The 21195-nt window shown below is 39.3% G+C and overlaps 1 protein-coding gene and 1 long non-coding RNA gene across 5 annotated transcripts in view; both read left to right on the forward strand.

The window, feature by feature from the left end:
- Nucleotides 1–21195, forward strand: part of ANKH (ANKH inorganic pyrophosphate transport regulator) — a 103470-nt gene that overhangs the window by 54888 nt on the left and 27387 nt on the right. For all 4 annotated transcript variants that reach the window (XM_021389237.1, XM_021389240.1, XM_021389238.1 and 1 more), the window contains exons 2-7: nucleotides 3199–3415; nucleotides 11443–11561; nucleotides 12645–12728; nucleotides 15202–15372; nucleotides 15973–16107; nucleotides 17217–17309. In XM_021389237.1, coding sequence (XP_021244912.1) covers nucleotides 3199–3415; nucleotides 11443–11561; nucleotides 12645–12728; nucleotides 15202–15372; nucleotides 15973–16107; nucleotides 17217–17309 — 819 coding nt within the window. The remainder of the gene's footprint in view (nucleotides 1–3198; nucleotides 3416–11442; nucleotides 11562–12644; nucleotides 12729–15201; nucleotides 15373–15972; nucleotides 16108–17216; nucleotides 17310–21195) is intronic.
- Nucleotides 3422–6669, forward strand: LOC110395109. Its single transcript, XR_002436169.1, has 2 exons — nucleotides 3422–4375; nucleotides 5662–6669. It is a non-coding gene; the product is annotated as an uncharacterized LOC110395109 (long non-coding RNA).

The raw sequence follows: 21195 nt of genomic DNA on the forward strand, positions 1-21195 counted from the left end.
TGTGTGTGAAACAAATATGGAACACAGATGCTACTGATCAATTTTTATTACTAATTTTTGTGCATACAGAAAGTGTACAAAATGGAATGAGATGAAAAAGAAAAATGGAAACCTTACCCTGGTTTATGGTTTGTTTTTTTTTTCTTTTGTGAGAAACTTAATTGAAAATCTAACAGGAAATGAGACTGGAAGTTTTATCAACTGCCTGTATCTTTCCTATAACACCCCAAACTGGCTTTTTCAACTATCTAAGATTTCTTGTGGATTGAAGGATATCAAATATGATACCTGACCTTCAGTGGCAAAAAAAAAAAAAAAAAAGGCTAGTTCTCATAGAGTGCTTGGAAGCTGAGGATAAAGAACATTTTGTACTGTTATCTTAAAGAAAAAATGGAAAATAAAGTTATGGAAGCTAAACTGTTTGTACATGGCTCCATTGACTTTCATTTCTTAAAGATCTTTCCAAAGAAACATTGAGAAGCATTGTTTTCTCAGAGACAGCCTCTAGAGTATTTCGTGATGTTAACCAACTGTTCCACAGGAGTATAAATCAATGGCAGCGAACCTTTTACGAAGTCCCTTTTGGATTTTGCCAGCTTACATTACCTGGTACGCAATCTGTGTCTGGGGAAAATTACTCAGAAGTATCTACTTGGCTGTCATTTGTTGGTACAAAAGAGATCAGAGTTCAGCCTGTAAAACCTGAGAGGAGAAGAAGGAGGAGCACTCAAGTCTTTCCACCCATCTTACTTAGGTGAAATGCTGGGGTACTAGGTCAAGGTCACACACAGCTGCTTTCACTGGTTTGAGCACTGTAATCTGCAAAGGCTTGCATGTTTCTCTATGGAGGGACCTTCATGCTGTGCCAGCTGACAATGTGATTTCTTAAAGCCACACTTATCCCAGGGACCTTGTCAGCAGTGGATTGTCTTCCTCCACAGACTGATATTCAGTAGTTGTCCAAACTAGGAAAGAAGGACATCTGAAACTGTGCAGGAAAAGGTACTCAGCTGTTTACATGTGACAAGAAGCTTTTAAAGCAGATGACCTGAAACTGGTTAGCAGTTTAAGTTTAAGCTGCTAGAAAAGTTTCATTGCGGACAGAAGAAAAAAAAAAGATAAAAAAGCTAAAAGAAAGGAACCCTATATAGGGAATAATTTAAGGCTACGTACCTATTACTGACAACAGCAACAAGGAGATACAGCATCTTATGGTTAAGTTTAAATGAACAGATTATAACTCTATATACCTTGATACCAAATGCAATATCATTACAACCCCCATCACAAATGGCAGCTAGACTTCACTATTCATTTCACAGGCCACAGTCTTTTCCACAAATTATTTGATTGCAGTTTATTCACCCACTAATGCATTTGACGTCTGCAGTTTTAATATAATTTGAACTCTTATCAGTCCAATAGATGGAGTTATTTATACTGCAGAAAAGGTTCTGTATAGCAGCTGCAGATATTCAGTACCTAGCAGAGGATATTTTCAAGAGGGGATAAGTTCGAGCAGAACAGATGAAAATACTGGAAACATATGTGTTCAGGGCAGAGTACATTGCAAGAGAGATTGGTCTTTTCTACAGATCTTAGTATGCTAATGGTGCAACTTTTGTTTCAAAAATTAAGTATGTTTTACAGAAAGAATGGATAAGGACAGCAGGAGAAATACTAATTTGCGCTGTATGAATGTAGGGCTTTTTGAAGTCAATGCAAATTGGTTGCTTATATGGTCTTTGCAAAAAAAAAAAAAAAAGGAAAAGAAAAGAAAATAGCAAAAGATTGCAACAGAAAAACCGTGCTTGCATTTGAAATGGAAGGTCTGCACCCTGATTACCTGATGGTACTCTGTCTATGGTTTGTTCATTCAGAAAGAGCAGTATTAGAAGTGCTGTGGAAGTGGATAGACTGAGATTTGCAGTATGGATTGGAGAGATGTTCCTGGCTAGACAAATTGTCGCAACCCTGTCAGGACAAATCAGTTGTAACCATAGGAGCTAAATACTTGTGAAAACGAGTCATATTTCATCCTTCATGCTTTTGAAATCTAATCCTATTTTAACAGTTTTCTGAATATATCAGATGATTGATGTTGTCACACTGCGTATAAAATTTATAAATCTGTCATTTGTATTCCATATTTTACAATCATTGTGTTGCAAGCTGGAATCTTAAGCAATGCTACAGATTTTTTTTTGTCATTCACCTTATCTATAAGAATAATCCATGTAATGCTCAGTGACATTTCCTAAATAGAGACCTAGAATGAAATGGTAGGTTATTTGAACCTGAATATGCACACTGTATTGTATTTATTTTTTAATATTCTACGAGGTGCTGTAAATGAATGTAGGATCAGAACCTTGTGCAATCATAGAATCACAGAAACATCTAGGCTGGAAAAAACCTTCAAGGCCATTGACTTCACCTTCCAAGTCTCATCACTAAACCCATGTCCCTTAACACCACCTCCACACTTCTCTTAAACACCTCCAGGAATGGGGACCTCACCAGTGCCCTGGGCAGCCTGTTCCACCCTCTCTGTAAATAAATTCTTCCTAATATCCAACCTCAGACTAAATCTAAATACATGAAAGGAGAACAGATACATTTAGTTATGTGTGCATTTGGTCTAGTTTCATAATAAACATCTTTGGATAGTTCCAGTTAATCAGAATATTCTGTTAAAAGAGATATAGTGTATAGAGTATAGTCATTACACTGAAAAAACTCTTAGTTCCTAAATTTCAGCGTAAAGTAATGTCAGAGTTTTTTTTACCTGTGCAGATGCCTGCGAGGGTTGTGCATTGATCAATTCAGGCCTTAGGCCTCAAAGTGGCATTTAAATGGTGTTGTATCACCTGTGATTATTTGCATGCTCATAAAATTACTTTAATAAGGAAAAAAAAAAAAAGACTTCTGGTACAGCAGGAATTCCATTAAAGACCTTAGTTCCTACAGGACAATTTATCTTCAAATCTGTGTGACTTGAACTTACAGTCCATATGAAATTATGAAGTTACCCATGTTACACATCACTTACTGCTGCTGAACCCAGGGAAATAGGAGTCAACTTAGGGGAAACAGCAAGAGCTGAACTTGTTCTTTCAGACACCAGCTGCAGAAGATTGTTTTGGTATGCTTCCACATGTGCTGCATTATTTTCTCTGTCTTTCTCTCTTGCAACAGGCCTTGAATAGGGGCATCGCTGCTGTTAAGGAAGATGCTGTGGAAATGCTGGCCAGCTATGGACTGGCGTACTCCCTAATGAAGTTCTTCACCGGTCCGATGAGTGACTTCAAAAATGTAGGTCTGGTGTTTGTGAACAGCAAGAGAGACAGGACCAAAGCAGTTTTGTGCATGGTTGTGGCTGGCGCTGTAGCTGCTGTATTCCATACCTTAATAGGTAAGGTCACTTCACATCTGATTAACACATCTTTTAATTTACTTCCCTTGGCTAGTCTTCAAACTGATTAATCTGTTATTTTAAGATTTTATGGAAAGTGCTAGGGGAAGTGCAAAAGAGATGAATACTTGGACCAGTATCATACCCAAGACATTCAAATTTTCAATAATGTTTAAGCAGGTCATTAGGTGTCAGATTCTACCTCCAGGGCTCACCTGCCTGGCTGCTCAGTTTGCTGATCTTTTTCAGTCAAATGTGTGAGCAGAACTCTGGGAAGGCTGACAGGCTGCGTGAAGCAGATAGCTCAGTCTTAATATAAGGTAGCAATGATCAGCTTCGCAGTATCTGCCCGAATGGGTTTGGCACATCACTTTGTGACAGGACTGCAAGATGTTGTAGGAAGAGCTATTTGTCAGATCTTGGTGGCACTGTTGGTGTGTTCCCTGTGTACTGGTACTTTTTCTACTTATGATACAGTGCAAATCTCCAGGCTAGTAGGTGCCAGCAACCTCATTAAAATGTCAGGTATTACTAGTGCTAGTCATCATCCACTTCTGTTGGGCAATTAATTTGTGAGAGATGAGGTAGTTGCTAAGAATACTTTTTGCCAAACTGAGGTCAACTCTTTGTACTCTGAAGCGAGGAAAATACATAAGTAGCCCTAAATTGAGCATAAAAAGTAAGGCAACTACAGGATTTGCCAGTTCCTGAGAGCCTGGAGAAATGTCATATCAACCCAAGCATCAACCTGGATGTCATGATTTGGCCAAAACAATGACACAGGACAATAGCAATAAAAAGCCATGTGATCTGAAAGACTTAAGCTTCGTCATCTCCAAGAACTGCAACCGGATTGTCTGCACCTTGTGGTTCATTCCATGGAGTCGAAACCTCTGTAGCTCAACAATGAGGAAGAGAAGACACCGGAGGAAGAGGCAGAGAGTGCATTGCATTCAACAGGTATAATCCTCAAAGCTGGGAGCTCTGTGGAGGGGAAGGAGGGAGTTAACGCAGTAGCTTGTGGAGGCACGTGTTGGTTGACAGGCAGTAACTTTAAGCTGGTTGTCTAACAGTAGGGAATCATTCTATCGCTTGTGAATGGGAAAAGCAAGTTTGATGTCAGTTTCCAGAATTGCTGTGAAACAATGAAGTGGTTTGGAAGTGAGGCACCGTTCATTGTCAGACACTAATGTATCTGAAGAACAGCACTTGCTCAGCATATAGTTTCTACCTGGAGAGAGCAGGTAAACATGAAGGCCTCATGGTGTTATTCTGTAACAGGGTGCCAGCTATCATTAATGGCTCTGTGTGCCTCTCAGGCACTCCAGTTTGCTCTCTTACTTCACCACTGATACAGACGTCCTATATAGTTTATTTTTACTCTATGTTACAGTCACAGTAAATGCTTCCAATAATGGCTTACTAGCCACGGCAAGTCCATGGCAGGGTTAAGCTGTTGCTAATTTTCTAACTTGAACCCATGCATTCAAGTCAATTTATTTCACCAGTATCTATTGGTCACTTCCTCAGTATGTTTACCACTGAGGCTGTTTCAGTGAGTCACTATTAAAAACTTGGGTCATTTGTAAGTTTGGCTTTCTGATTTCTTTGCTTGGAATGTTTCTTGAGGCCCCAGAGCTGCTATTCTAGTTGCACACTTGTTTTCCCGCCATTTCTGGTTGAAGTTTTTGGCTTAGCCAGCTGGAATAATGAAATATTTTCTAGTCATTCAAAACTTCATTTTCAACTATTATAGATTTTGAGAACATTTGAAGTATATCTAACAAGTTTCCAGGTGAAAGATGTAGCTGGATTTTCCATGTGGGTCTTTTTATTGAAGAGAGCTGTTTGGGCAGCCACTTGAAAATATGCCAGTCAAATCTTTTGGTTTTGCCTGGAAATAGAGCCCTGCTGAGTTCAGAACCTCTGAAATGCCCTCTGTGTAGATATTAAAAAATAAATAAAATACAGCAGCTGTACTTTCCATGCCTTAAAGCTGTTAGTTAAAGGGCTTTCCACAATCTTTCAGCTGCTTATGGTGGCAGACTGCAAAATATTTTTTAGTATTTTAACTTGTCTATGCCTGAAAATATGCAAAGGCCACAGCAGAGTCTGGCAGAGCGCCTGAGAGAACAGAGTTAGTCAGATTCTAGCACCAATTGCCTGGGTGCAATGTTGCCAAGTTTTGTGTTTCAAGTTTCCTTTGAACATGTTTCAAATCCTAATTATTTGTTTCTGAACCTCAGATGCACAGCTTTCCTAGCAGAAGGAAGAGAAGGAGTCCAGTGGCAAACAGGCAACCTCCTAGGACTTGCAACTACTCCCCAACAGCTGCAAGCCTGTTACAAACTGTCTACAGGAGACAAAAATTGAGGTTACTGATGTTCAGCAGATGAAAAACTGAAACAAACACCACTCAGGAGACTTAATTTCTTTTACATGCCATATGTATGGGAGTAATGAAGATAGCATGACTGCCTGCTGTGGATTGTGAAGTCCAGGAGATGGAAAAGGAAAGAAAAATCCCAATGAAGCAAGAAGTACAGAAAGTCAGAAGGAAGAAATCAAGTGATGGTAGAAACACAGTGACCACAATGAATCACCACATTTCTAACTGTGATAGAAACTATTTGCAGTTTGTAAGCACAGCTACTCACAAGCAGCAGCCTCTACTTATTTAAAATATCAAAACAGGCCATTTCACCGAACTAACTTCGTTGCTTCAGCACTGGCTGCCCACTACTGCTCACTTGTAGAGGCTAACACAGTCCTCTGTGGGAGTGACTGGCTGAACCAAACCATCCAAACTCACAGTTTGAAGTGTTGGGTCCCTAAGTCATCACTGCACCACATTCTAATCTGCAGCAACCTTACAGTAGTTCCTATAATTCTCTTGTGCAGTTAGAAGTAAGAACCAAGAAACTAATTGACTTGACCAAAAAGAACTGAAACTATATTATCTTCCCACTTAAAGTACTGCTGTAAACCTTGGTCAGTACATTATTCCTGCCTTTGCTGTTTCAGTTGTTATCTAGAAACAGAAGATAGTATGCTGCCTTCCTTCCCTTGTGCTATTTTAGGAGCAGCTACTGCCAGCAGTTAAGTTTCCTTGTGGGAAGGAATGAAAAGCATCTATTTATTTTAGAGATAGGCTTTTGAGTGGGAATATTGGGCTATAAGAGAAACGATTCAAGATGATAAGCTTGTGTGTGCATATTTTTGGCATCTTAATAAATTACCAACTTGAGAGAGAATGGAGCTTTCATTTATAGAACATTATGTTCCATAATGCATTTCATAGGTGTTGTTTCTCCATACTAAATGAGGCCTTTTAGCTTTTGTGTCATGTAAGATCTACACATTTTCTTTGGCAAGAAAACAGCATTGTTGAGCGCTTCACTAGTTTATGGAGAAAAGGTGTACTGCAAAAGTTTATCTCCTTTTGCTTGTTAATATTACTTTCTACAGCTTTCTGAGGTTCTAGAAATGGCAAGAAGTTACTTTGGGGAAGCGTCCCTTTTGCTTAAGTAGACACCCTTGACTGATGCCTACTACAGCTGATTCTATGATGGATCTTTTGGCATCACCAGAAAAAAAATGTGGGAACTTTAGTAACAAGGCAAACACAGCAGACTGGCTGTCCAATAAGTGTGTGTGACCCTGTTGTTTTGTTCCAGTTTATTACTGATGTGCTAACAGGCGTCAGCCCCTCATGCACAGATTGCACAGGTGAAAACTTTATCAGTTGCTAGTAATTTTTTTGAACCTGCTTGCATGGTCACTTCATGTACATGAAATATCTTTCATGATTAGGTATCATTGTAGGGCTTCTGCCAAAATGAGCTATTTTTTTCCAATCAGTCTTGTTCTAACATGGCCGCTGTACTGGTTTGTACTAAACTTTTTGCCCAGGAAAAAGGTGATAGCACAGAAACACAAATTGGAATATAAACCAGGCTTGCTTTTTATTTTTGTCTACAAAGAGATGACAAAATTTTATTTATTAAAAAAAGTTTCCTGCTTCAGCATCTTCAGGTAGCTGTTGCTAAAGCAATAACTTGCTTCCCCAGCTGACCCAAACCTTTCTTCCACCACACTGTCTTATCAGTAAAGTATTCAAGGGCAAAGGAAGAGTGAAGAAAACCTGTGACCACAGCATTTGTTGATTTTAGAATAGTAATTTTTTTTTTAGTTAAAGCAGGCTAATTTTGAGATTTGCAAGAAGTTGGCCTACCCAAAGGTAACCCTGGGACTTTTTGACATTGGCAGATTAGGAAAAAATAACTAATTCAGTTTTGCAACCACAGCTGATCACAGAGGACAACAGTTGCAAATATCAGTGTGCACTGAGTGGTTCCTAAGGTGGTTATGTTAGTCATTCACTGCTATGAGCAAAAGAGAAATGTGAAGCCCAAGACACCCTGATCATCTGGCTTTCTGCATGGGGGACCCAAGCTTCTGCTTCTGCTATAAGTCAAGATAATCAAAGACATACAGAAATCTATGTAACCTGTGCCATCTCCAAATGAAGACTTGTCATTAAAATTTCTTATTTTTAGAAAATTGGTACTTGGCTGTCTGCCCAAATCACTTAGCCAGTGAGACATCGTTCTGAGTAGCAGCAGAATCAATTTTTATTTCTCAAGTGTCCAAATTCATTTTTAAAACTGGCACCAAAGTATGAATATGGAATACATTAAAAAAAAAAGAACACTTTTATCCCAAAACATTCTTGGATTTTTTTTTTTCTTTGAGAAAAGCAAATATTGACATTTGAGGCTCTGTGTCTGGAAATAAGTGGTATCACTTCCTGTGAGGGTTTCTTTTTGTTTTCCTTATGATGTAAGTATAACATGCTGGATTGTACACAGCCCCAAAATGACTGCAGCGCAGCTATTTATTTGAGACTACTGGCATCATTAAGAGTGTGTTCACTTGTTTCGAGGATGTCTGAAGTTTATGTGGTAATAATCGGCTCATTGCAGAAATCAGTGTAGAGAAGAGGAGATCCAGTTAGGTGCACAATATTTCAGTGTCATTTTGTAAGCGTCTGGATCTTAAGACAAAACTAGGAAAGACAAAAGCAAAAATTCCTGTTTAAATGCTGTTGTATCAGAAGCAAAACCAATCCATAGACATTAAAATAAATGAGTTATTACAAGAGCAAACAGGCAGTTTGTCTTGGAATTAGACTTCTCTGTTTTGGCTGAAATGATGCAGGGAATGGGAAGAGCCATCTGCTTTAGATTCATGTAATATTCTTCAGCCCTGTTGTCTGTTATTAATTTTGTACCATGCTTCATAATAAGTATGTAAGGTTGCCCAAGGTTAAGTTCTAATTCCATCAGCAGTTGCTTTACTCACAGCTCAGAGACACATGCCTGTGTATTTGTCAGTACATCTCAGCTTTTTGAGTCCTTTCTGAGAATGGAAACGTTCATAGACATCAGCAAAAGTGATCGTGTGCTTTCACTGACAGGTGGAAGAAAATAGTTAGGTATTTTAAAACTATCTTTTAAGTTTAGCTTAGCCACTATTATTTTACAGTCATGGTAAAACTGATCTCTTTAGGATGGGGGAGAGGAGGAGAAATCTTAAAGCTTACAAAGCCCGGCTCTGATATCCTTAGAAATCCTAAAATATTGGTGCTGTGGGCTGTGGTTGTGTAAGTCCTCTGAGAGTGCCCTGCCAATAAACTACAGCCATGTGGTGAACTGCGTGTTTCTAGATGTGAGAGTAATTCAGCCTCTGACCCTGCTAATTCTGTGAAATTTAATGTTTACTTAAACGTAAAAAAAAAAAAAAAATTAAGCATACTAATGGCTTTCAGAGCCAAAAAAAAGTTTTTTATTACTCATTTTCTAAACACTTTAAAAGTCTCCATTAAAGCAGGAAAGAAGACCAGAGGGTGAGTGTGTAGAGAACACAAATGTTGACTCCTGCAGTGTGATGTTTTCCCATCATTGCACTGATGGAGACCCCTCTACAAAAGCAGGCTCCCCAGCACCTGGACTCAGATTCTGTTTGTTTCCATGTGGGGAATAAGACTGGTGTGTTCTTTGCAAGTTTTTAAGCTTTTGTGCGGGAGAAGTTTAAAGCAACTTCAGCAGGACCTAAGAGAGAACTCCGTGAATCTGGCCCTCGTAGGTAGCTCGCCTCACATGCTTTCCAAACTTGTTCTCTTTCATTCAGATAAGTCAATTTAGAAACACTGATATAATGCCCTGCCACAAAAGCAGATTTTCACAAGAGGTTAGCATACAAAATCCATTCATAACAGAAAGTTTTCAAAATACTGAGTGAAAATTGGAGTATAGATATTCGTGCAGAAAATAAGAAGGGGCTGTGGTTTTATTTGTGTCTAGACTGAGCAGCAAATAAATGAGTGCTTAAGGAACTAAGCTGGACTCCCTGAACTTAGAAAAGGTGTGAAGTTCTCTCCCTATACCTTTTGAAAGGAAACAAGTCCAATTTTCAGGAAGGCTCAAAAGTAAAGCTCACCAACTTGAGGATTACTGGGTAAAGTGAGATACTGCGAGCCCAACATTAGTACATAGGGACCAGCATAGGGAAACTGGGAGGTTTTACTATTTTAACATATTTGGGGTAGTGTGAACCTCAGTTCTGTCTGGATTAAGTCTCACACTTGTTCCCAGTGCTATTTGACCACATCTTTTTTGTTTTTTTGCTCTCTTGTCAGTACTATAAACCATTTAGCTGCTCTATGCCTAAGCCACCATGAAACAATGATGAGTTTCAACAACTCTTTTTTAGTTGCTTCCAAACGCTGTTTATGTGTTATGAGAGTTAGTTATAGGCTAAACTGATAGAATTGCACAACTAATGCAAGTATTTGTGAATCCAAAGATGTGGCCTGCTTTCACTGCTTTCATGGAAAGGATGACTTTCCTGAAATACTCTGTATAAGGCCTGTACGATTACAATAGAATTGTTGTAAACTGAAAAACGGGAAAGTGTTCACATTGGAAATCTTTATCTTAGGAGAGACAGACAGAAGAGAACTGAGGTAGAACTACCCAGGTATATAGGTAATTTTGCAATTACTTGTGTTGGGAGTTTGACTGTACTACTCAATCATTCTTTTAACAACCATTTCAAGGGCATAGATGAAGCTATGTGATAATAAGCAGATCTATAATATGATTTATAAAAAGTTGAAAGCTGTTTGGATCACTGAACTATGCCATATTATGCAAGTCCTGAAGTTCAGAGATACCAGCCATAGCTAGTTCTTCCTTATTCCACGTCACAGTTCTCTCTTCAACCCAGCACCTTGGGATCTGAGATCTGGCGAGAAGTGTTTTAACCAGCACTAAAAACGCTCCTCAGATTGAAAATGGACAGCAAATACAGTGATTTCCAGCAGTGCAGAACACCCTTTTCTGACTTGTGGCTCCTGAGACGCCAGATGTAAACGAGGAAGGAGAGTAACAGCTGATAGAAGCTGTGTAGTGCACTAGAGATGGTCATTAGGCAGTGAGGGAGAGGCACTCACAGGGCATAATGAGTGTGATTTATTGCGTGCCTCTGCAATTCATAGTACTCCTTTTTTAGCTTTGGGCAGGTTTACAGGTAATGTCATCAGAATGCAGTGGCAGTAGAGGGTTTCAGGATTTATAAGGCACTATAACCCATGAAATACACAGTGTCTGGTGATAACAGCTTTTCTAACAAAGAGCTCTGAGTTAATGAAGGAGTGGTAGATTTTCTGGAATACCAGTGTGTTCATTTACCAAACAGATGTGGCACTTATTATACCCATCTCCCTACCCAGCCATTTGTTATCACTCCTCTGCCAAAGGTTACTTGGAAAAGGATTGTGAAAGCACTCCTTAGTGATAAATAGCAGCTGGTGAGGCTGTAACATCCTGAAGCCCCTGCAGCTGTTTACTGAGTGGATGCTCTCTGAGCTCCTAGGCATCCTCCTCTTTCAGGTACTTTGGGGCATCTTACCCAGAATCCATATATAACCTTTATTATTCATTCCTATTCTTATATCTCTACAGCGTATAGCGATTTGGGGTATTACATAATTAATAAGCTACACCATGTGGATGAATCAGTGGGAAGTAAAACTCGGAGGGCCTTCCTTTATCTTGCTGCCTTCCCTTTTATGGATGCCATGGTGAGTGCATGATTCACAGCTGAATTTTAATATGAATACTATTTTTTTCTTTGGTGACCTTAGTTTGCAAAGTCTGTTCTTTGATGGGAAACTGAAAGTCTGCAGGAGGAAGGCATATCCTTTGCAAGGAGTAGCTCTGGATATACATGAACGTGTCACCTTCTGCTACCTGGAAAAAGCATCTGGGTGGAATCCATCCAGAGATCATGACAAATGTAAAAGTCCTTAGCTTCCTTGTCAGAGTTAATGTATATGCATGCTGGAAAGCACTAATCAGTCGTCATGTGATGGGCCACAAAGACTGTTCATATGTGTTCTTTCAATGCAATTAGCAGTGAAAGAGTTGGACTTACTGGGCATTCTCAGATTACTCGCAGAGCTCACAAGGAATAAGCTCAGTACTTTCTCTAAGCAAATTTATTGGAAAGATATTTGTCAACATCAATTTTGGCAAGCACAGCTAAGTCCAGCATATCTCAAGTGCGTGGGCTGCTGCTCTCTGGATCACCAGGCTTACTGCCTGTGGCTGGCGCAACATAAACAAAAATATGGCAGCAATATTTCATTCCTAAACTTCTATATAAAAGTAGGAAATGATAACCTTTCTGTGGCATGCCTCCACCACTTTCTCCACTTAAAGCAGTAGCTGACAATAAAAGGATGTTGATTCATTAAGTTTTCTTTTCCAGTTTTCTCAGTTTAGCCAATTAATTTTATATTTCTTAAATGCATGCAATTTGAGAATGACAAGAGCCACTTTTCTGTTAGATTATTTAGTGTGATAATCTGTCCTGTGCAGCACCTGTTTTGTTAAGAATGGGCAGTTTCTTACTGGCACTCCTGCTCAGAAATTTCTATGCAATTAGTAAGTTTATTTCCATTCTTCCTGCTAGTCCTGGCCAAGGGGAACTAAGTGTTGCAGTGCTTTCTCTGCGCTACTGGCTTAACGTTTACTCAGGTTCATGTGAGATGCTACTGTTTTTTGTGTATAATATAATATACCGAAAACAGCATTCTGGAACCTGAAATCTGTAACAAATATCATAATCAGTTCCCAAATTCTATTCTATTTTTTTTTCCCAGGCATGGACCCATGCTGGAATTCTTCTGAAACATAAGTACAGTTTCCTGGTTGGATGTGCCTCCATCTCTGATGTCATAGCTCAGGTAATGGCTCCTCTTGGCCATCGCTGTTTCCATTATGCTATGATCTAGATGGTTTCTTAAGCACTGATGCTTTTGCATAGAGACTGACTTCTATCTTTACCATGGGCAGCACACCAGAGGAGGTCACCTTTCGTGTGCAGCTCTCCACTAGTTTCCCCACTGTGTGGAAGCTCTTTGCAGATAGCTGTGGTTTGGGCTGGTCTCACTTGGCTGGATCAAGTTAGTCTTGAAGCAGTGTCAGGAGAAGGGAACCAGAACAGTTTGGGTTAAGGCCATACCTTCTGGCACCTCCAAACACTGTGATGGGGTGGTTGAGAATCAAGCTATTTATGTACTTGTGCTCCTGGGAAATAGAAAGGTCAGACAGAGAGGCTGATGACTGCTACCAGTTCTGGGGCTGATGGATCACTTTGACAGAGACCTTTCTCCCCCACATACCTTCACCCTCACACTTTCCTGTACTGTGATCCTGAGTAAGGTGCATAGGTAGGGAAGCGAAGGCTTGATTATCCAGTCCACACATCAGTTTTGCACATGCTGTTTGATCTAGCGAAACACAGTGGTTGTAAACTGTCTTCTGAGTGCCTCTATATCACTGCTCTTGCTAATGGACCAAAAGATGAAAGCCTGGAACTGCAGCAGAAGCTTTCTGTGCTGATACCGCCTGGGTGGTTCAGGGAAAGCCAAACATTTGAACATTTGTGAGAGAGGCAATAAATATCCTCTTGCTTTGTATGAGACACACTTACAGAACAATATTCATATGCATTGCTGATGTCCAGTGTTGTACCATTTGAGAACCAATATTGAGCCCTCTTTTTTAAATATTTATAAACATATTATGAAATGGAGGATCCCAGAGCCTGCAAACCAGTTATGGTACTGTCCAATTACCAGCTGAGGTAGTGACTGGGTAAGGAAGAGTATAATAGTAGTACAGCATCAAAGGAATTATGAGGTCAGTATCACGTAGTTCAATTTTCCATAGCATTTTCTTTGTACAAAATAGGAGGAAACTATACATCAGGTTAAACCATTCAGTCAGCTGTTATTCTATGTTTGGCATGTCTACTTCTCTACAATACTACATTAAATCCCTGAAGATAATACCAATTATTCTTAATGACCTTAACACCTAAGCTCTGCTTTTGTTCTGACATGACTGACCCTAGATACGTGTCAGGTCATTTACGCCTAAATACAGAAACTGGAATTCCTATTTTGGCCATGGTACGCATGGCCTTTTCACAAGTGAGTGGGGTGCCAGGCTTGTGAAGAAAAAGACACCTGTCATCTTGTTTCCAGTCTATAAAAAAAATATTGCACAGAGCAAGAACAAATCTAGAAGACAAAATGTTGTGATTCTCCACACCCTAACTTTCCCTACACCTACATCTACTCCCTACACAAGCAATAAGTGCACAAGCAGTAGATAATTCTCTTTAGGTAGCTTTGTGTGCACATTTTGTGACTGACTTTGCTTCAGTTTACTGAAGAAGAATTCTTTTGTGGGGCTCAAAAGAGCTATTTTACAAATCCTTTTAAACAGCATGGCCTGCCTAATAAACATGTGCCCAGCATGATTTAAGCATTTCTTAAGTTTTAGCAATGAAAGACAGAACCTGCCCCTGAACAATGCATTTTATATTTCTTGGAATTCATTTTACTGCCAGCTTGTCCTAGCAGGCTTATTTCTGATGCTGCTGTTCACAAAACCAAACACAGTTGGTTTCCCAGTTGTGCCCACCATATAGAGACACCCGGAATTTAACAGGCACGCAATCAGCTCTTATTTAATAGAAGAGAATAATACTGTATTAATCAGTTCCTTTCATTTTCTGGATTGAGCATTTAATTTTGCATGTTTTAATTATGAGCTGTTCATTAGCCCAATAGTTTCCATTTTGGTTACGTCAATGCGACACTCAGCTCAAGAGCAAATGAAGGAATCCTGAAATTGCATTCAGAAAAGTAGAAAATTGGGATGACACAAGACTTCCTGTTTCTAAATTCTGAATTGAATACTTTAAGACATCTGACTTTTTCTCACTTGCTCCCCCAAAAATGTAGAAGGCAAGGCTTAGAAGCTGACACTAGAAGCATGTCTTCAGCCTCAGCTGATATCAGGATACCTAATTCTCCTGGGAGGGGTGACACTCATACACATGCTTGATGCCAGACTTTACCAGACTTGCATGCCAGCCTCCTATTTATAGCCTCTAGTCTGACATCTGCCCATACCTTTAAGTACTTTTTATACAGCTTCTGTATGATGTTAACTCTTATTATTCTCAATTGTGTGACCAAATGCAGGGAAGAATCCTAATGGAAGTTTCTACATGCTGCAAGTCAGATAGCATAGTCACACGTTGTTGTTGGCTCAGACGGGCTAGCTTGGAGTCAGACAGGAGATACATCATCCCTGAAGAAACAGACAGACAAACTATACATCTTTTATTTGTTTGCTCTGCAGGTCGTTTTTGTAGCCATTTTGCTTCACAGTCACTTGGAATGCAGGGAGCCTCTCCTGATCCCAATCTTGTCCCTATACATGGGAGCACTTGTCCGATGCACCACATTATGCCTGGGATACTACAGGAACATACATGATGTCATTCCTGACAGAAGTGGGCCCGAAATGGGGGTATGTCTTAATACTTGGTGATGTTGTGGTTAAGTGACTTTCAACTGCTTTTTGTGTTACAGGACTCTATTAAACCACTATGTGTGAAGGGCTTGCTTGCTCTGTCGTGCAAGGAAAACCATATTTGTTTAAAAAGGGATGATGGAATCTATTGCAGAGCTATTAATCCTCATAAGGCAGTGCATTAGGTGGTATTGATGTGCAGTCTGCTTAACATCTCAAGTGCTGAGCTCTCTCCTTCTAATGCTGTAAGACAGCACCGAAGGAGATGCTTTATTTCATGGGGAAGAATGTCTCAAAATTCCTCTTTTTCTTTGAATGTTATATTGGAGTTCACATACCTTTTCCTAATAAATAATCAGAACAATTATTCGGGTACTTTATGCATTATTTTTTGACATCCACAACACAACTTCTTTTGAATCAGTATTACTAACATGAATGAATATATTTTAGAGTCCTGCTATTTAAACTTACTGAAATGAGTGCACCAAACTGACAATGGGTGAGAGAAGCAGAAATGCTTTCTCTGTGCTTTTGATTCAATTCATTGTGTTTCTTTCCAAATCCATGTATTTTTTGTTGGTTTGTTTTCTCCAGGGAGAGGCTACAATCAGGAAGATGCTGAGCTTCTGGTGGCCTTTGGCGTTAATTTTGGCAACTCAGCGAATAAGTAGGCCCATTGTCAACCTTTTTGTCTCCCGGGACCTAGGTGGCAGTTCTTCAGCCACAGAGGTGAGAAAGTCAATGTTCCCTATTACTTAAATGATCATTTACACGTACTTGCCTCTGTGTTTCTCTTTTCAGCTATACTGTCAAGAAAAAGAAAACTCCTAAATACGTGGGCATTTCTGCCAGGCCTACCAGCTTCTCACCCTCAACAAGACCAGTACATTTTTTCACTGAACAGTTTCTGTGTCCTGGGTTTTCAAGCTCAGCATATGGCTATACTCTGGATCATTCTGATCCCAGAGGTTTTAGTACAATTACCAGTAGTCCTATGTGCCGCTGTTCTGTGTCATATACACAGGTTGCTCCAAAAGCAGTGCCTTCTATCGATTTCCATGGAAGCTACAGAGAGGACAATAACATTGTTTGATAAACAGGGTTTTTTTCAAAACAGCACAGAGAACAAATTGTTGCATAGTCAGTTTCCTGTGTTTGGATAGATATTTCACTAGACAAGGACAGCAATTATATTTATAACAGGAAAATGTGGTCAGATAACCAAGAAAATGTACATTGAAAGTTTGGAAGTGAAATACGAAGCAGTAGTTAAAAGTCTTTCTTAACTCAAAGTCAGAGCAGCACATTTCTTTTGTCTCATAAGTGCCTTGTGCTCCACAGCAGTTAGATACCCAACTTCAGTCAGCCACTGAGGCCTATTGCTTTGGAATTAGTCTTACTTAAAACTGTTTTACATATGAATAATAAAGGAAAATCTATCTAAATTAAGATTATGAAAAATGATACAGGGCCATAATGCATTCTGCTACTCAAGTATCTCTGGATAAAAATGACCTGGGATAAATGTGGGAGGGTGGTGTTCAGCTGAGCAAGGGGCACACATCAGCTCAAGGTGTCTGTCATCCCTGAGTATCAGCATGACAGTGAAGTGGCAAAGCTGAGTAATGTAACTTTATTGCATGATAGATTTCCTGAGCTCCAAATGTCTGACTGAGTGATGGCCGTCCCCCCTGAAGCGAAGACCTTCCAGTTTCATGCCTGATTTTCTCATTGCATCAAGGTCAATGTGGCAATATTTGTGGAAGTTGGCATACTATGTTAGTGTAACTATTGTGCTCAAAGATTTGAGGTCTGTGTTTCCTTGTCTCATTTCATAGGCGGTGGCAATTCTGACAGCTACCTATCCTGTGGGACACATGCCATATGGCTGGCTGACAGAAATTAGAGCAGTATACCCAGCTTTTGACAAGGTGAGTGCCCATGATAGGAATGTAGTAAATACATCTAGTGTGGTTTCACATCCATGGTCCTCCTCTTTTTCGTCATTACAACATTTTGATTTGAGGGTAGCTTCATTGATATCAGAGAAATTTCTGCCAAACAGATATGAAGAAAGTTAATTCATGTCTCCATGGAATCATAGAATCACAGAACCCTTGGAGTTGGAAGGGACCTCCATAAACAAGTGTAATAGATTAGTTAAAAAATGGAGCAACCAGAGATTAAATAGGGTCATATTAATGGACATCTATTGTTTTGTTTCTCTTTATTTTTTCTTTTGTCATCTACAGATCTTTGACTCACCAATAAGGTTTTCTTATAATCCCATTTATAATGAATTGTTTTTCAGTAGCTTCAAGCTGTTGTCTAATTTATGATTTTAACCTTAACTCTGTGTTACAAGGTATTAAGCTACCTTTTGATTAGATAGATACTGGCTTTTTAAGGATTAAAAAAATCCTCACTTACTATGAGGTAGCTGCATAGCTAATGAAATGAGGTCTCACAAAGTATACAGCAGTGAAGGAGCTCATGTCTCTGTTCCAGTCAGCTTGTTCTTTATATTATGAAGTTTATCTGACCTGGGCTTGGGTTCTTTTGTATATATTAATATATAAAAAAGATTGTCTCTTAAATTGGCAACAACACAGATAAACCGTTATTTTAGTAGCATTGACTTAGCTGACTGAGTCTATGAAGAATTTTGTTGGCAAATGATGTGATTAGTGCAAGGATTACTCCTGGCAAATGATGTGATTAATGCAAGGATTACTCCTGGAACAGAGTGCAGAGTGAAAACATAACCAAAGTTGATGTTGTTTAGACTCTTTTTCTGTGTTTTAGAATTGGTAGTCACTAACCTGTAAGTTGTGTGAAGAACAGTCACATTCTGTGATACTTTATTTCAAATGCCAGCTCCTCTACTTCTCTTTATTTATCAAGTAGTTATATCAACTGAACTTTCTGGTTCCAAATACTAGTGATAAACATGCTTGCTTGCTCAGGGATGTACTTAACTGAAGCAAGCCCCATTTGATTTGATCCATATTTCCAAGGAGAATTTAAAAATAAAAAAAGTCAAATAGGTCCTAACTTCCAAACTTGCCTGCATGCAGGTAAATTGACATGTCAGAAGAAATACAACATACAGACTTTCTCAGAGGTCATGCTGCTGAAAAGAACCTGCAGAATGCAAAACCAATAGACTGCAAAATAAAAATGGTTTGGAACAGGAAACACAGGGGCTGCTAACCTCATGTCTTATGAGCTACAACCAAATGCACATCTCTTTCAAACTATTGCCTTGCAAAATTAACAGTAATTAAGAGGCTTAAACCCAGATCTCACTTGCCTGCTAGAAGATGCACTCCTGGCTAAGATGTGGCAGGATTAGACCATGATTTGTCAGTTTATTTCAATTAAAAGACTTCTCTTAGAGCTCTTAGAGAGAGGAATGAATGTGAGGAAGAAAAAGTTAAGATAAGGCACAGGAAGGTACAAATGATCTAATTGCCAAAAAGGTATGGAACAGGGATTTTAGTTGCATGTTTTAAGAACACTTTGGCATAAAAGATGCTAAGTGCAGTAGCAACAATATAAAGGGTATCTCATCCTGGGAACCATGTTTGCAAATGCCTCCACTGTGCCTTTCAGATGATGACAAACCAGAAACCCACAGTGTTGTTTTATTTTTAAATCACTGTGAGAATTGTTTTAACCTTGGTCACACATCGTTCATGTATCACCAGGCATTTCAAAAGCTTCGTTTCCTTCAAGCAAGGCTTTCTCAGAAGAGTCCGAATAGAACCTGTTTTTATTTCTTTATAAAACCCCAGTTGTGATGTTTAGTTGTTGAAACAGTTTGCATGCGTGTGAACTCCATTTTCTTTTGTCAGTTACTCAGCAAGCTGGTGATGCTGATGTCCACCAGAAGCACACTGAATTGCCTTAACTGGCTGATGTGATTTGGGATCCAGAAAGTATGCCCCTCGTCAGTGCCTATACTGGAGAAGTCAGACTTTTGTCTTCAAAGGAAATTGGTTACTTCTGTTCATATATGTAAGAGGTGCAGAGTCATGCTTCTGTATCCAGAACATCCTCATGGCCTAGCAGTTACCTTCAAGTTAAGGGTTACTACTAATTTGCTAAAAGGAAACAGGAGTATCCTGGTTCTGAGCTGTCTGTTGATTTAGTATCATAGAATTATAGAATCATTTGAGTTGGAAGGAACCTCTAAAGATCATCTGGTCCAACTCCCCTGCAATGAACAGGGACATCTACAGCTAGATCAGGTTGCTCGGAGCCCCATCCAGCCTGAAAATATATCGTGATAATATCATTATCCTTAAAGGACTGTGCCACCTGATCCAGAGCAGCAACAGTGACTATGAGATGATTTGTGAACACTATTTAACTGATAAGTTGATGGCAATGGATACTTTTTTTACTCTATAATCTGTATGGTGCTTTGATTCAAGAGCTAAGCAGTGTGCAAGAGATGGTAATAAAGAGTGTGTGGGCAGAAGTCACAGCAAAGGTCAGAATAAAATAAGGGCAGTGTTAGCAGCAGCAAGATAGGACAAATGAGAGCTCTTTCTCCTTCATCATAGCCCTTTTACATGGCTGGATTTGTATGTGCCTTTTTTACTGTCTGTCATTTTAGCCCTGTGAGAAAGTTGAGCCATGCAGCAGTTTGTTTAAACTGTGATGAGTGATGTAAACAAGGCCCATCCTCACATATGTGGAAACCACTGATAACAAAATATTCTTCAAAAACACAAGAAATAAGGGTATACTCATAAAGAAAATATTTACAGAAGGTTTTCATAACCTGTACCCCAAAAGGGCAGGCTTTAGGGTAGCTTCCTGCTTTGGAGATTGGCTTGTCTATGTGCAAACATCAGGAGTTTTCATGTGCTCAAGTTTCCAAGTAGATATTTAGTTGAGACAGTAAGGCCGTCAACATGCCATCATGGTACCAATTGCTACAAAATCTTTAAATCACAAAATTCCATCAACTACTCAAATGTGTGTGTAGTGGTGTACTTCTCACAGAGCTCATTCCCAAGATGTGTCTGTGCCAGTTCCTATTTCTCTTACAAGTAACTTCAGTAAGGCAAGATGGCCATGTGACAAATACTGACGTTCTACTTGAGACACACAAGGATGAATAAGTGTGGTGCTGCATCTCACCACCATTCTTACCAGTTTGGTATCAAACAAGTGTATCTCAAACAGCCCCAGGGTAAATGCAGTACATGATCCAACACCCTATTGCTACAGAGCTCCTAATGGTGCCCTGCTTTTGGTATCTCTTCCTGTTCTTTCACAGGTCATTTACTTTGTTTTAATGTGTTCCCCAAGGGCAATTTTAAATCTTCAGCTTCATTTGGTGCATTAGACTTTTAGGGGAGGGTTTTTGTTGTTTTAAGCAAAACTTCACTGCCATGTGTACTTGAGTACAGAGCCCATGTTCAAGGTGGAACATCTAATAGTCCTAATTATGTTCTGTTCATTAAACTGCATTAACAGAGCCAGCTGTTTCAAGGAGCTTTGTTTATATTACCTCCTTGCTTAATTGGATCAGTAAGGGTACTTACAAGCATATATGGATTTGTTATCACTCTGGACTAAAAGGGAATGGAATCCCATTTTTCCTGTGAAAACATGCTACAAACTTTAAACTTCGTTAAAAAAAAAAATCAGATGGAATTTTCTTAGAAAGAGTTACCATTCTTTTTTAAAGCTGAATGTGTTAAATAGGACTTACTCTTTAGAAAACCAGGGACATTACTGATCCCTCAGTGACCATAGGAGCAGCTACTGTCAGTTTGAGCAGAAAATATTTTGTGGCGC

This window comes from Numida meleagris, chromosome 2 (genome assembly GCF_002078875.1).
Source record: "Numida meleagris isolate 19003 breed g44 Domestic line chromosome 2, NumMel1.0, whole genome shotgun sequence".
Classification (NCBI taxonomy): domain Eukaryota; kingdom Metazoa; phylum Chordata; class Aves; order Galliformes; family Numididae; genus Numida; species Numida meleagris.